Source organism: Podarcis filfolensis (assembly GCF_964270895.1).
Source record: "Podarcis filfolensis genome assembly, chromosome: 3".
Taxonomy (NCBI): Eukaryota; Metazoa; Chordata; class Lepidosauria; order Squamata; family Lacertidae; genus Podarcis; species Podarcis filfolensis.
This window is the reverse complement of record NC_139606.1, coordinates 953,355-970,341: the sequence shown is the minus strand read 5'-3', so window position 1 is coordinate 970,341 and position 16,987 is coordinate 953,355. Positions and strand designations below refer to the sequence as shown.

Sequence of the window (16,987 nt, the reverse complement as noted above, 5' to 3'; positions counted from 1 at the left end):
CACCCTATTCACACCTTAAATGTGCCCTAAAGGCAGGATTTGTGAGCACAGAGACCATGCGGAGGCTTTTTCATTTCCTTCCTCCTTGTAGAGAAACATTTGGTCAGTTTGGGAGAGTCAAAATGGTTTCAGGACTGTCTTCTTGTACTGTTTCAGACATGTGGTTTATGTATTTATGTACATGTTTGCCTTGTACATTTAATTTATATATTTGAGACCTTAAATTATTATAACACAGACTAAGACTTTTCAAATTATATTTCGAGTAAAACCAAACGAGGGCCCATCCACATTTCCCTTTGTCCTGTGATTTATTCCATTTGGTCTGTGGCTTGTAGGCATGGGTCTGAGAGGTTTCTCTTTTGTTCCATCACTTTCCCTGGGAAACCCTGCTGTTCATGGCTGAATCAGAGCAAATGTCAATCAGGTTTTCTGCAAACTGACATTTGTTCCAGTCCAGCAGTAATAAGCAAGTTTTCATCTGGGAAAGTGCGTAACAAAAGAAAAACCTCTCAGACCCATGTCTAGAAATCACAGTCCAAACAGAATAAATCACAGGACAAAGAAAAGTGTGGATGAGCCCTGGCCTGTAGATGGTAAAAAATATCACTGGTTCTTGAGTGCAATTAGATTTATATATTAACATACTCTTCATCTTTGATTTACTCAGGGTTTCAGGCAAAAAATATTCTTCTGCAATCAAACCTTTCCCAGACACAGTTAGCTACTATTTGGTAAGTCCACACATAAATTGATAAGACTTTGATGTTTTGTGCTGCTCAATGTTAATAAGCATAGAATAATTTTTAAAGAAATGTAATAGTCTACATTGCATATTTAATACTGTAAACTTTTTATTTTATGCTTATTCTTGAATTGCAGAATTCTGGTGTTGAGATTATATCTGTTTAATTTCTTTTTTAAAAAATTATCTTTAATTAAAAGTGGTGGCAGCGGCTCTACCAATGAAAGGTTGTGGTGGCGTGGGGACTCTGAAAGGTTGCATGAGCTTTCTGCAGCCAATCGGAAGCCACAGAAGTGTCGCCGCCCGCTCAGTCAGTCCCCGCAAGGTGAGGCGTCCGCGGCTTCTTTCCAAGGAAATGCCTTGCCGCGTCAGGTTTACCTCAGCGCGCGGTGACTGACTGAGTGGCTGGCAGGATCCGCAGGCCGGATTTACGAGTCTAGTGGGCCAGATCTGGCCTGCGTACCGTGGTTTGAAGACCCCTGTCCTACTACTTCACACCACATGCCTCTGGGAGAATTAAAACGGGTGTTTAATTCTCCAGTTAAAATCAGCTGGACTCCAATTTAATATCCTTCAATGCATTAAACATCAAAACATTAACAATGTATGGGTTTAGAACAAGGATGGGGCTAGACTTGACCACAGGATGCTCTCACTCCTCACCTGACATCAAGAATTGGGGCATGTAGACCTTCTCACAGTTGTCAGTGCACCACACAGGACTTGCGAACAACCTTGCACAGTGCTTTGGAGTACCATAGAGTACCATCTTTACAGAGTGCTGCATAGGGGCCTTTGCAAAGCCCTTCAAGGATCAGCTGCACCAAGGAGTCCCACGTGGGGAACTCAGTGGCACAACCAATCTCACAGAACTTGGAACCAACGCCTGTCACCTGACTTTGAGCTCCACCTCAGCTGCACAGACAGTCCCAGTGGGCTTGCTCTCACTGTCAGTCAGCTGCTTGGCAGTTCAGAGTTGGCAGCCCATTTCAAGACTTTGTTGGAGCCTCAACTTTCCCCTCACCCAATGTCACATGTGAATTCGAGTATGAGGCAAGTGAGCATGATTTGGGGGGAAACTGCCATGCAGGCCCAATTATGTTTCAAATGTGCTTTTGTGGGTATTTGCTTTTTCAGAATTGTTCGAGTTAGTAAGAGGTATCTTGAAGATATTGTACTAGAATGTTGCATTGAAACAATGAGATTGCTGTTTCATATTTCCTCGGTTCTTCTAATGCAGTTGTTCTGTCTTCCTAGGTCACTTGCTGACGTTGATGGCAATGGACAGCTGAAAGCAGAGGAATTCATACTAGCCATGCATCTGACTGATATGGCCAAAGCTGGGCAGCCTCTCCCACTAACACTGCCTCCGGAGTTAGTGCCACCTTCTATGAGGTGCATAACACAAGATGGTATGTTATTAAAATTGTATAATAAATGGAAAAGATGTCCTTTTAAAAAAATCCCTGTTTCTTCTCTCTAGAAGTGGAAAAGGTGCTGAAAATACTGATTGTGTTCTGCCAACATACCAGAAAATAATGCAGGAAGAAGAACCTCCCCAAAAACTTCCAGGTAACAGTGGGGTTCTTTTTTATGTTAAGAGTGCAAAGTTGACTTTAAAAAGGCATTAGAACTGAAAGAAATGTTGTTTTATCCCATATTTCAGATATTATGTGTGCCTGACTTCAATTTGCTTGATAGAAGCCATTTGAGCACTTAATAACAATTGTAGGACTCAAGTATACATTGTTTACAGTAGCAGTGGTATGTTGTCAGGACCGAAAAGAAGCAGTACATTGGGCTATGTGGAGTCAGAGTGGTTGGACTGTGGCAGTGTTTCTACGACTTGATCCCCCAGCTGTTGTTGGACTGCAACTCTCATCATCCCTGGCTGACAAGACCAGTGGTCAGGCTTCCGGAGGCAGCGCCAACGGCAATGGCGGTCTCCTTCTGAGTAAGAGGGAGAAGCCCTGCAGAAAGTGGGTCTATCCGCTACGGCGAAGCGGAGACCCGATCGGAAATCGCAGGCAGAAGGAGCCTGCGAGCGTGGGACTCGGCGGGCACCATTTGCGCCCCCCGAATCAGCGAAGGAACCCCGCAAGGGGGTCCGGAGCGTAACGGGAGCAGCGCGGTGCTGCGAGTCAATTGCTTCTTCTGTGGGGTGAAGCCGCGTAGCTATTGCCGAAGAGCGCTGACCTTTTTCCTGTGACAATTCGGCTGCTAAACTACTACCCGTGAGTAGGTGAAATTAAAAGATTGGACTTGAAGAAGAAAAAAGGCGTTAATTTGGCACTGAAGCGGGAAGGTGTAAACAGGAAGTCCGCCTCCCGTTTCTGTAACAGATCAAAGCAAAGACGTTTCTATGCTAATACTTGGAGAGCGGAGCTTTTAAAGTCTTAAATCGAAACATCAAAGCGAAAGAACTCCCCCCCAGATTAGGAGAGGGGGGGGAGAGGGAAAGTGACTTTATTTCTTCTGGGAAAAATAGAGGTAAAACTCTCTTTTTTTTCTGTTGAAACCCTTGGGAACGGACTGCCAGGCTTATGAGAACTGCTACATTGGGACTCGCACTACTTATGGACATTGTAACTTTTTAATGATTAACTCTGCAAGGGAGATACATTTTGAGGGTCTTCTTTGGACTGGAAACTGTTGCATGTTTTTATTGAAGGGGACATGGAAAGTTAGAAAAGACTTTTCTATTGTGAACTTTATGGCTGCTACAGTGTCCCCCTAGAGGAACATTGAAGTTGTGCATTTAGTTGGGGGAATTTTCCACTGTGGACATTAGGGAATTTCCACGGTAAGATCTGACCTTGACTCAAGATAAAGGGGGATGACTGAACAAAGAGCAACAAGATCAGGCAAGGTCAGAGTGCAGCAGCCCAGTACTGTTTCCCAGCAACGTAGAGCATCTGTACCCGGCCTTCCTGTGACACAGGAGGAAGATCTGGCAGAAGTTGAACCAAAAGGAATGGCCTCAGAAGGGGAATTTACTTCTGTATTAAATAAAATTTATGAGAAATTGGAAGGCCTAAGTAAACAAGTTACAGAACAATCAAATAAAATTGACGGGAATACTGCCAGCATTAATTCAAATACAAAATCTATTGAAAAACTGCTGGAAGAATCTGCGTCCACTCGAAAAATAGCTGAGGAAGCAAAAGAAAAAGTAGTGGCTGTGGAGGAAGAAATAAAACCTATGCGTAAACAGATTGGGGACCATCAGTCTTTATTGTCTATGATCGAATTGAAGGAGAAACAGACAAACCTGAGGATCAGGGCCGTGCCAGAACTTGAAAAAGATAACCTGAGCGACTATCTTACACAGGAATTTGGGAAATTTTGGAATTTGGAGCTGGAAAAAGACTTTAAGATAGTGAGTGCCTTCAGACTTGGAAGAGGAGGGAGAAAAAACAGGGTGAGAGACTGTTTGGTTACCCTCCGAACGAAAGAAGAGAGGGATAAAATATTGAGTGCACACTTTCAGAAGACCTTGGAGATTAACGATTCGAGAGTCGAGATTTTTAAGGATATACCGAAACATCTTTTGGACCTGAGAACCAACTACGGAGACTTGGTGGCCCTACTGAGAAGAAACAGCATTGTCTTTAGATGGGAATTCCCCCAGGGATTATCTTTTACCTTTAAAGGGAAAAAGTTCAAAATTAGATCAGTGGAAGATAAGGAAAAATTTCTGAGAGACTACGAAGAAGACTTACAAAAAGAAGCACTAGAAGAGTTAAGAGCCCTGAGACCAGGAGTTTTCGACACAGCACCACTACCTTTGGGATTGTACAAATCAAAAAAAGGGATACCACCGTCAGAACAAGAAGAGCTTTTGGGAGCAGTTGGAGGAAAATAGAATAAACACATCATGTCTCTGCAATTACTAAGTTGGAACATTCATGGTTTTAACTCCCCGGAGAAGAGGAAGAAAGTATTCCATTTATTGAAAAAGGAACAATTGGACTTAATTTGTTTACAGGAAACCCATGTGATAAGGCTCCACAGGAAAGTTCTAATTAATAAAAGACTGGGTCAAGAATTTATTTCATCGGACAAAGTTAAAAAGAGAGGAGTTGTTATCTACGCCAAAGAGAGCCTATCACCGAAATTTGTTTTTAAAGATGAACAAGGAAGAATTGTTGCAATTGAGATTCAATCACAAGGAGAGAAATTTTTGATTGTAGGAGTTTATGCACCAAATGAGGGGAAGTCTGAATTCTTTAAGAAATTGCATGAGACATTGTTGGACTATATGGACTACAACATTATTATGATGGGAGATATGAATGGAGTGGTATCCACAAACATGGATAAGTCGCAGAGACAGGTGGTAATCAAAGATGGCAGACTACCAAAAACCTTTTTTGAACTGACTGACAATATGGACTTGATTGACATTTGGAGAACTAAGAACCCCCTTGGAAGAGAGGGAACATTCTTTTCTGAAGCCAATATGACTTGGACAAGAATTGACCAAATATGGATAACTAGAGGACTGGCACCTAAGACTCGAAAAGTGGAAATTTGCCCAAAAACTTGCTCCGACCATAATGCGGTGAAGATGGAGATGAAATTAACACCAATTGGTTCCTTCAGATGGAGGATGAATGACACCTTATTCAGAGATCAAGAGGTTACCAAGAAGGCCCAAAAAACCTTGAGAGACTATTTTGAGATAAACTTGAATACTACGGTTGAAAAAAGAACAATCTGGGACGCAAGCAAAGCGGTTATGAGACGGTTTCTGATTCAACAGAATGAAATAAAGAAAAGAACTCAAAATGAGAAAAAAGATAAAATTTTGGGGAAAATAAAAGAGGGAGAGAAGAAACTAAGAGCGAAACCAAAATCGCAAGAGATTCTGAGAGAAATTAAGTTATATCAAGTACAATATATGAAAATGATAAATCAGGAAGTGGAATGGAAAATTAAGCAGATGAGACAAAAGACATTTGAATCGGCTAATAAATGTTGGAAACTGCTAGCTTGGCAGATGAAGAAAAGACAAAAATTAAATACCATTACAAATTTGGATGTAGATGGAAAGAACATACAGAATCCATTGGAAATTAGAAAGTGTTTCCAGAGATATTTTAAACAACTATATACACAAGGGCCACAGAAAGAGACTGATTTAGACCAATTTTTAAGAACAAATGGACTACAAAAAATCTCTCAAGAAAATAAGATAATGTTGAGTCACAAAATTACAGAACAGGAGGTGGAAGGTGCCATTCAGAATATGCAGTTGGGTAAATCTCCAGGGCCAGATGGTTTAACCTCCAAATACTATAGATCTTTGAAAGATTGGTTAATTCGGCCACTAAAGGAGGTTTGCAATGAAATTTTAGAGGGGGAAAAGGCACCGGAGTCGTGGCAGGAAGCCTACATTACACTTATACCGAAAACTGAGTCTGAAAAGACGCAACTTAAGAACTACCGCCCCATATCCCTGCTCAATGTGGATTACAAAATATTTGCTGACATTTTGGCTAACAGGTTAAAAAAAGTATTAGTGGAAGAGATTTATAAGGACCAAGCTGGCTTTCTTCCAGGTAGACACTTGTCTGACAACACGAGGAATATAATTAATATTTTGGAGAAGTTGCAAGTGAACATAAATACCAAAGCAGTTTTAATTTTTATAGATGCGGAGAAAGCCTTTGACAATATTTCTTGGAGTTTTATGAAGAAAAATCTTCAGGGGATGGGGGTTGGCCAAGGGTTTGAAAATGGTATAAGTGCAATTTATTCAGAACAAAAGGCTAAACTAATTGTTAACAACGTGGTGACAGAGGAATTTAAGATAGAGAAAGGTACACGACAAGGTTGCCCAATCTCCCCACTGCTTTTTATTTCAGTCCTGGAGGTTTTATTAAATATGATTAGAAGGGACCGTCTGATTAAAGGTATTCAGGTCGGAGCTAAACAATACAAATTGAAGGCTTTTGCAGATGACCTAGTGTTAACATTACAGGAGCCAGAATCTAGTACGAAAAGAGTATTAGAGCTGATTCAAGAATTTGGTCAGGTGGCAGGATTTAAGTTGAACAAGTCAAAAACCAAAGTTCTTGAGAAAAATTTAATACCGATTGAGAAAGAGAGGTTTCAGAAGGAGACAGGTTTAACATTAGTGAAGAAAGTTAAATACTTGGGGGTTAATATGACTGCCAAGAACTTAAACTTATTTAAAGATAATTATGAGAAATGTTGGACAGAAGTGAAAAAAGACTTAGAAATATGGTCAAATTTGAAGCTTTCCTTGTTGGGCCGAATTGCAGCTATAAAGATGAATGTATTGCCAAAAATGTTATTTTTGTTTCAATCTTTGCAAATTTTGGACAAGATGGACTGTTTCAAGAAGTGGCAGAGAGACATTTCTAGATTTGTCTGGCAGGGCAAGAAGCCCAGAATAAAATTTAAAATATTAACTGATGCAAAGGAAAGAGGCGGATTTGCCCTGCCAGACCTTAAACTTTACTATGAATCAGCAGCATTCTGCTGGTTGAAAGACTGGCTGCTTCTTGAGAACACAGACATTTTGGATTTGGAAGGTTTTAATAATGTTTTTGGGTGGCATGCATATTTGTGGTACGACAAGGTTAAAGCACACAAAGCATTTAAAAACCATATTGTCAGGAAAGCATTGTTCAATGTCTGGATAAGATACAAAGACTTATTGGAAAACAAAACCCCAAGGTGGTTGTCACCAATGGAAGCGAAGGCTCAGAAAAAGCTCAATATGGAGGCCAAATGGCCGAAATATTGGGAAATATTGGAACAAGAAGGAGACAAATTGAAATTGCAGAGTTTTGAGAAATTAAAAGATAAAGTGCGAGACTGGCTTCATTATTATCAAATAAGAGAGGCCTATAATTTGGACAAAAAAATTGGCTTTCAGGTGGAAAAATCAAAATTGGAAACAGAACTGTTAGATCCCAAAACTAAGATACTTTCAAGAATGTATAACTTGCTGTTAAAATGGAATACGCAGGATGAAACGGTTAAATCTGCAATGATTAAATGGGCACAGGATATCGGTCATAACATCATGTTTGCTGACTGGGAACAGTTGTGGACCACAGGTATGAAATTTACGGCATGTAATGCCCTAAGAGAGAATATTATGAAAATGATATACAGGTGGTACATGACACCAGTCAAGCTTGCAAAAATCTATCATTTGCCCGATAATAAATGTTGGAAATGTAAAGAAAATGAAGGTACTTTTTTCATCTTTGGTGGACGTGCCCAAAGATTAAGGCTTTCTGGGAGATGATATATAATGAAATGAAAAAAGTATTTAAATATACCTTCCTGAAGAAGCCAGAGGCCTTTCTCTTGGGCATAATCGGCCAATTGGTACCAAAGAAGGATAGAACTTTCTTTATGTATGCAACAACAGCAGCAAGAATACTTATTGCAAAGTATTGGAAGACACAAGACCTACCCACCCTGGAAGAGTGGCAGATGAAGATGATGGACTATATGGAATTGGCGGAAATGACTGGCAGAATCCGAGACTTGGGAGAAGAGGTGGTGGAGGAAGACTGGAAGAAATTTAAAGACTATCTTCAGAAATATTGTAAAATTAATGAATGTTAAAATTATGTTTGGATTGGCAATAAGTGGTATTCAGCAACAAAAGTTAATAAGAATATGCAAAAATGAATTGATAAATGGATGAAAATATAGAGTTATAATATGTTATGATATAGAGTTAAGATAAATGAAAGAGGGTAAGGATTTGCTGAATTGATTATGTAAATGGGAATACAAAAAGGGGAGGTGTGAGGAGGTCAAGGAAACAAGCAAATGAGCTTAAAGATATCAAAAAATGGATTTGCTTTTTGTATTTTGTATTTTCTTTTTTTCTCTTCTATGTATCTTTGTATTTTTTGTATTTTTCTTTTTCTTTGTTTTCTTTTCATCTCTGTTTTTTGTAAAACCCTAATAAATATCTTTTTTTAAAAAAAAGACAAGACCAGTGGTCAGGGATGATGGGGACTCAAGTTTGAGAAACATGGGACTATGAAAGCAGCAGGCAAGATGAAGAAACCCAAAACTACGGTTATTTACTTAATTTGCTTTTTGAATCACTTCAGTATCAAAGCCCTGTGCATATAACAAATGCTTTTCCATTTGTCAGTGATCTTACTTGAGTGTTATCTACCTCCATGTTTCATACTACAGTGGTACCTCGGGTTACATATGCTTCAGGTTACAGACTCCGCTAACCCAGAATTAGTGTTTCAGGTTAAGAACTTTGCTTCAGGATGAGAACAGAAATTGCGCAGCGGCAGCAGGAGGCCCCATTAGCTAAAGTGGTGCTTCAGGTTAAGAACAGTTTCGGGTTAAGAATGGACATCTGGATCGAATAAAGTACTTAACCCGAGGTACCACTGTACTGTCCTTGTTTTAGAAATGAACCTGCATTAGATCAATTTTTGCACTCTGATGCCATTTACTATTCTTTAATCTAGTTACATTTGAGGACAAGAGGAAAGCAAACTATGAGAGAGGCAACATGGAGCTAGAGAAACGCCGCCAGGTGTTGTTGGAGCAGCAGCAGAGAGAGGCGGAGCGTAAGGCTCAGAGGGAAAGAGAAGAAAAGGAGCGAAGAGAGAGGGAACGGCAGGAGCAGGAGCGAAAGAAACAACTTGAACTGGAAAGGCACTTGGAAAAACAGCGGGAGATGGAGAAACGGAAGGAGGAAGAAAGAAAGAAAGAAATTGAAAGGCGGGAGGTTGTTCTGCTAATTGCTATTTTTAATCTGCAAAGGAATATCTTTTCCGTTTATTGCTGTTTAGTGATCTTCACTTAAGCATTCTTTTGCCACCGTGCTGAAACCCACTTGTCCCTAAAGATGACACCAACCCAAGAGCCCCAGCTGTGTCTGGGGGCAGCCAAAGCTCAGCCTCATGCAGCCAGTTCTCCATTGAAGTGTTCCAGGCAGTCAGCACAAATAGCTGGGCTGCCTTTATTTTGAGGTGAAGGCCCTTTCAGGGCATTGCCTAAGCACCTCCAGAAAGTGCCTGCCAGGTGTCTGTCACACAGAATTGCAGTGTCGTTCATACGCTAGCAACCCTGTCCAGGTAGGCAGTCCCGAGTCCAGCAGTGACCTTGACAGGAAGTCCGAGGCTGTAGTGTCACCAGCTAAGGGGTGAGGCTGAGTTCCTCATGCTGAGACGGATGCTGGTAATCAGGGAACCCCTGAATGTGAGGCCCAGAGGGAGGAGTACATGCAACCTGCTGCAGCAGAACCAGGACCCTCATGGCATGGGCCCCTTCCCCTGGGCTTGGAGAAGCGAGGGCCTCCTGTATGGCATTGCCAGTGCAATAGCACCAAGTGGGCGGCTATGGAAAGGTAGGATAAATGTTTGTCTTCAGACCAGAGGCTCCCCCTTTAAAGAAGTTGAAATGCACATTCTCCATAATTCATTGCCCTTTAGCACTTTTGAAAGAACTGAACATTTAGTGGTTATTTTATCTGCAGGCAGCAAAGCAGGAGCTTGAGCGCCAACGGCGTCTGGAGTGGGAGAGGATTCGGCGTCAGGATCTTCTTAATCAGCGTAATCGAGAACAAGAAGAAATTGTCAAACTGGCCTCTAAGAAGAAGAGCCTCAGTCTTGAGCTAGATGCTTTGGTGAGTCACAGCACTGCAAAAGACATAGGGAACTCCACTGGCAGGAGTAGGGAACACAGCTCCTGCAGATGCTCTTGGACTGTGGCAGCTCCAGCCAACCTTGGGGGGGGGGTCAGGTGGGATGGGCAGTCAAAATAAAAAATAAAATAAAATAAAATAAAAAATTTAAAAATTGTCCAGTAGCACCTTAGAGACCAACTAAGTTTGTTCTGGGTATAAGCTTTCATGTGCATGCATACTTCTTCAGTGGCTATTGACCCTGAGAGTATCTCCCAGCTTGTATAATATTTTATCTTAAAAATTCTTGTTAATTGGTTTTGACTAACTTTCTGTTTTAGGGGTAGTGATTAGCTGATACTCTGTATATTAGAGGCATGTTTTTATGTTCTCGGATCAGATGTTTGATTTTAGATTATTTTCATTACAGGATGGCAAACACCAGCAGATCTCTGGGAGATTGCAAGATGTTATAAAAAGAAAACAAGTTCAAAAAAATGATCTGGATGTTCTGGAAAAGAAATGTGATTTGGAAATTATTGAAGTCAAGCAGCTACAACAACAGCTTCAAGTATGAAATCTCACTTTAAGTTTCAACTTGTTGCCTTGTGTGTTCCAGAGAATGAAGGACATGAATGAATTGGAGGGGGGTATTTTTTGATACATCTGTGTTAAGATGTAGCTACAAAATAATAACAGTTTTTGCTTCTGTTCAAACATTTCTCCTCCAATAGCTAGATTTCTCAAAATAATACAATTAAACTTTGTTTTTTAACGCTACAAATGACCTAACAAGGATAAAAGCTATTGATGGTTAAATTATCAGGTTTTTCTAGTTTTTACAAGGTACAGCTTACAGAATCTTAAATGCATGTAGCATGTAACAATATTTGTTATGCCAATATGCTTCAAGGTTAAGAAAAAACTGTCAAGTCCTAAATCCTTCTTTATTCTTGGACGTGTCTTTTATATAAGCTGGTTTGTCCATTTCTCTTGTGGGGTCATAAAATACTATCTATAAATAATTTTCAGCTGAGAGTTCTTTACATTTAAGCATATCAAAATTTTATCTAAAGTATGGAGAATCTGTGTCACTCTTACTCGAACTGATAGGTCTCCATATTGACCGTAGTACAATATCAGGATGTACTGTGGATTCCCATGGAGAAATACCAGAATCAAGCCTAATGTTGCACTTGTCCCAAGTGTCTCTAACTTCCTGTAGAATTACTATTATTGGGTGAAATCCAGTTAAGTCATACTCAACATAAATCTGGTGAAATCAAAGGGCAGTTGATTTCAGGAGATGTCCCATGAATATACCTTATCTATTTCTAAGAAGGTAGGGCTGTAATGCATTAAGTTATTAAATATGTAAAGAAAGTATACTGATGATAACTTTCTAAAATTTTATCCCCGACTCTGCAGGAATATCAGAATAAGCTGATCCTCCTCATTCCTGAAAAACAGCAGTTAAGTGAGAGAATGAATCATATGCAGATGGGCAATTCTCCTAGTAAGTATATTCAGCATTATTTATCTTTATCCTTCTCAGTCATTCATTATTTTTAATTACCAAAACAGTGATGGGAAGGAAGGAGAAAATGAAGGTGAGGGATTGAAAAGGACAGTTTGAGCCTGAATCTAGAAGGGGACCCTTGGAACATGGGATGCTCAGAAATTCAAATACATAGAACTGATAGATGGTGATGTACTTCTATTTCCTTTTTGTTAAAAAAAAGTCCATCTGATTTGCCCCTGAGGACCACTGCTGGATCAAAACATGTCTGGCTATGGAAGATATCTGCCTAGTGCAAACTGCATCTCCTCCTCCTCTGGAGGAATTATAGGTGTTGAACCATCTGCTGGTGATACTCAAGCATGGAATTCCCTGGGTCAAGCAGGGGGTGAACTAGATGGCAAACTAGGCATGCTCCAACTCTTAACAACTCAGGGTAAGATTAAGCCATCAGCTGAAATCTCTTTCCCACCATGGATTTATTGAGTATCTGGACAAGCTTTCAGACTCAGTTCTCTGACTTCAAAAGGTACCAAATTCTTAATGAGCTGATGAGATTGTGGCGGGGATTAGTAAATGTAAAGCAGGTTGTTAATTACAAGGGCCATATAAGTGAAGGGAAAAAAATAACCAAAATGTTCTTAAGATGAAACATTGGATTTTGGCTTTCATCGACAGAAACAGACCTTAATTCACTACAGAAGAAGTCCTCAGAAAAGGAAAAATTATGCCAAAGACTTAGAGAGCAACTAGATGCACTAGAAAAAGAAACGGCTACCAAGCTTTCTGAAATGGATGCTTTTGATGATCAACTTAAGGTACAATCTTGCCTCCTATTTGTGAGAGTAAGAATTTGTTGTATTCCCTCCCTCCCTCCTATGAAAAATTTTCTTGCTTCTGATTTTTCTTCTGTTTCTCAAGCTTAGTTCAGTATTTCAGCCGATAAGGGCCAATGAAAGGTAGCGTGCCTTTTCTGTCCTTTCCATTCATACTGTTTAGATGTTCACAGATTGGTCTCTTATTTGACATTTATAATGCATGTGTCAGCATTTTGCAATACAGGGCCTCATGGTCATAAATTGGTATGGGTGCCATTTTGAATGTTGTAAACTGAATTAATTTACTTGTTATTGAATACTGCCATCCCAAAGTGGGTAACAATTAAATAAGATTATAATAAAAATATACTGGGGAAAATAAAACATTGTGCAAAAATTACAGAATTCATAACATTTTTGCATAGCCTATTCAGAACAAAACTGTGGGATATGCAAATTAATAATTTAAGATATTTTTCTCTCTGGTTTTAATAAAAGCTAACCACAGGGCATAGTTAGGAAGGCCATCAATTATGCTCGACCTCTTCACCATCTAAGCAACGACCAAGCCAGTTCTCATACAGCTTAACTCTTTCTGGCTGCTGCATTATGGCACTGGTGTAAACAGATAGATCTTTATTCTCTGAGCACCATTCCTTATATAGCCAAATCGCCTTCATCACATATAAGAGGGAGTTGGTAAAAGGCTTCGGGGAGACCCCAACTTTTGCTGAAAAATCTCAGAGGTGGAGAGAACCCAACAGCCCAGTGGAAATGAAAAACCGTAGGGACATGGACTATGTAGTGGAGTAAATGGGAAAAAACCATGATGAAACAAGAGCACTCTACTTTTCCAACACTTTGTTTCGGGTTGCACTTAAAAACAGTTAATAGTAGTGTGACAAGTTCTATCTAAAGGAGACATAACTGCTGAAATTTAGTGGCGGAATTTGATTTTTTCATTTATTTAAAAATTATATTCCATTTGCTTATACGAAAGCAGTTTAAATGGTGTATGGGAAACATTAAAATTCTCACTAAAACAGTTAAAACATTTTAAAATAATTAGAAAGTAAAAAAAAAAGATTAAAACACATCAGTAACTGTGTCTGGGTAGAATTGATATACTCTTCAAGAAAATAATTTTGAGAAAGCATGATTAATACCTAACATGCTAATTGAGAGTAATTTAAATTGACCAGTTACAACACCATGAGTTCCCTATATATATAAAAATTGCAGTGCAAAGTGTAACAGCTTTTTATCTGCCTTATCTTACAGTATGAGACTATGGATGCTTCTGTTCTTCAGTGCCTTTTGTGTCTGCTAAGCTGTCTCAACAACCTCTTCCTCTTACTTAAGGTTACTTTCTAATCTTTGGCTTTTTTTGCTTATAATAATTTCATAGTTTTTTATTTTTTTAATTGCATTTAAATCCCTTAACTCAAAATCCAGTCTATTCAGTATCAGTGCAGTACAGCACAGTTTGTTTTTTCCTTCGCATTTCTGTTTGCTTTCAAATCTTGTCTGCTCAACAAATGCTTGAAGGAGGTACAAATCAAAGCATTAATATGAAGCTTGCTAGCTTACTAACTACTACCAGATACTTAATCTGATTGTCATTGTTTTTTATGTGAGATTTAGTTGCACACAGCTTTTCCTTCATTAAATAATTTAAATAAATCTTACTAGCTCTTCTGAAATGGAACCAGTTCTAGTGCTTCAGATTGATGAATGAAAGGTCTGAAATTGTCACGTTATTATCACATCTGAACATTTTTCTCTCTTAGTAAAGTGAGTGTCTCATGTTCTGAATACTAAAATGGGTCCTTAGAGAAGTTGAGAGCACACAGATTCACCTCCTGCTCTAAGGTCACCCACCTCCTTCACCTAAATGTCCCTGTCTGTTTTGTTCAGCTCTTGCCTCCACAGCCTCTTAAGTCTCCCCCTGCTCAGTCTAATGGAGTGAAATATAAATTATAAGAGAAGATTTGGGAGACTTGTGTCTCCGTACACACCATTTGTTGCACAAGATTCCTCTGCTCAGTATCTAGTAGTTGTCCCCCCTGGCCCCCCAAGCCCATTTCAATGCAGCTCACACAGTTTAGGAGAGCCCCACCTCTGGAGAGGCTTTTCGTTGCACACAAGCATCAGCTAAAACCCCTCTTCTAATTTATTACATAATATCTTGCTTCCTCCAGTAGCTGAAAGAAAGTTGTGTTGGAAATATAAACTTCAGAAATATTCTATTTAATTTTGAACCTGTTCTCTTGATTGTATTAATACAGAGATTGAACACTTCTCAATGTAGGATTGCCTGCCTCTTCGTACCCTGACTTGGATTGCAGAACACTAAATCAAGTCCCCCCACCCCCCCTGATTTGCTCATTTGATGTATGCTATATTTTCTTATTAGGAGCTAAGAGAAACCTACTCTACACAGCAGTTAGCTCTTGAGCAGCTCCACAGGATCAAACAAGATAAAATCCAAGAACTAGAAAGAAGAAGAGCTGAGCTTGCACAGAAGAAGAAAGTGGAAGATGAGGCTGCACGGTAACAGGATAAATTAAAACAATGCAGGCTTTTTTCTAAAGGGCCTCCTCTGCACTCTCTTAGATGACAGGCTTAGACTTCCTCTTACTACGTGGGCTGTCATTCTGGGTTTGATTCCCCGCCCCAGTACTTTTATGTACCTTGGTTCTGTTTTTGTGTTGTATTGGATATTGCATTTTAAAATGTAACTTTTTACTGATGCAGTTGTGACCCACCTTGATTGATGCTATCAGTATAAAAATGGTCACAACTTTTTTCTTTTTTAGCATGGGTTCTTTTTAATTTCTTGGCAATCACAATTCTAGCTACATTGAAATCTCATTGGGCAATTGTACATTTTTAGAGAACTGCACTTCAAAAAGAAATGTTCAGATAATATTGAAACAGTGACTCCATAAGAAATTGCTAACTGTGAATTACAAAATTAACTGGAATGAAAGATTTCCATTTTATGTGACATAATATGCCTCACAGTAGTATTTTTTTTTTTTAATAATAAAAAAACCTTCTGAATTGATTCTGAAACCTACAGGTTAGCAAGCCTAACTTCAGCATATGGCAACAATCTTTGCAAAAAGTTGCTGTTTCTGAAGATGCTTATGGAGTCTGTATTTTCTACACCCTACTGCAGGGGTCAGCAACCTAAGGCTCATGGGCCGGAAGTGCCCCACAGAGGTCGTTTACCGGCCCACAAGCCTCCCCCCCCCCAAACCAAGCTGCCTGCTTGCGCATTGTGCTAAACCAGCGCGGCACGGGGACTCGCTTCTGCGGCGCCAAAAATCACATCTACGCATGCACAGACGCTGAAAATCGCAGGCATGCATGTGATCCGGCCCAGGGAGGGGTCTCTGCGGGGCCAATCCGGCTCAGGCAAAATAAACCTTGCTGACCCCTGCCCTACTGGTTCTTTTTCTGTGACAAAAATAAATATGGTGCCAGTTCTTAACCATCGTAAGATTGCATAACTGAAAAGTGTAGGACAGCATATATCCACTTCACCATTCCTATCGCTATTATGATGCTTAAGTTGTCCTAGGACTTTCAGAGCTTACAGGAAGATAATAATGTAAACTGAGAGCAGCTGATTTAAGGATCTGTGCCAAATCTTTTCTTTTCAGTATCAGCATAAAAAATAACATTTTTTGACAGTGTTTTCGCTGCTTTTTTTCTTAAGAAAAGCAAAGCGGGAAAAAGAGAACTTGTGGCAGCAGAATATCCGGAGGGAGGAAGAGGAGAGGAGAAAGCGACTACAGGAAGAGCGAATGCAGGAAAAAATCCAGGAGGAAAGACAAAAAGCGGAGGAGGCAGTTGCACAAGAAAGGGAAGCCCAGTTGCAAAAATTGGCAGAGGAGAAACTTGAAGAGGAAAAATGGAACAAACAGGCCGAGATGCTGAGAGATACTGAGCAGCAAAGGCAGAAGCAAAAAGAAGACAAAAGAAGGCAGGAGCTGCTCGCAAAAGAAGCTGAGGAGAGGCATAAGCACTTTGATGAAGAAAAGAGAAGAAAAGACACGGCCAATCTGCAAGAGTCTGAGAAACCCATTTCTCAGCTAAATGAAAAAAATGTAGACATTCTTAAACAGACAAAGGGACGAAGTCTTAAGTCAGCATTGAAAAATGAAGGTATCTTACCCAGGTTTCTGTAAGGATATTAGCTACCATAGTTTAAAACACTGAAGTCTGTTAGTCCCACACTGTCT

At 39.8% G+C, this 16,987-nt stretch overlaps 1 protein-coding gene across 19 annotated transcripts in view; it reads left to right on the top strand.

Moving 5' to 3' along the window:
- The window catches only part of ITSN2 (intersectin 2), a 93,227-nt gene that overhangs the window by 30,948 nt on the left and 45,292 nt on the right, over positions 1–16,987 (top strand). For 11 of the 19 annotated variants that reach the window (XR_014546317.1, XM_083606365.1, XM_083606354.1 and 8 more), the window contains exons 9-18: positions 671–734; positions 2,003–2,140; positions 2,229–2,317; positions 9,238–9,500; positions 10,251–10,400; positions 10,828–10,968; positions 11,826–11,913; positions 12,595–12,734; positions 15,151–15,287; positions 16,462–16,910. Coding sequence is in view for 17 of the 19 variants with exons in the window: in XM_083606365.1 (XP_083462491.1) it covers positions 671–734; positions 2,003–2,140; positions 2,229–2,317; positions 9,238–9,500; positions 10,251–10,400; positions 10,828–10,968; positions 11,826–11,913; positions 12,595–12,734; positions 15,151–15,287; positions 16,462–16,910 (1,659 nt within the window). In the remaining 2 variants the exon portion in view is untranslated. Of the gene's footprint in view, positions 1–670; positions 735–2,002; positions 2,141–2,228; positions 2,318–9,237; positions 9,501–10,250; positions 10,401–10,827; positions 10,969–11,825; positions 11,914–12,594; positions 12,735–14,015; positions 14,097–15,150; positions 15,288–16,461; positions 16,911–16,987 lie in introns of all 19 variants that reach the window. The other 8 variants (XR_014546318.1, XM_083606361.1, XM_083606353.1 and 5 more) reach the window with 1 other exon arrangement.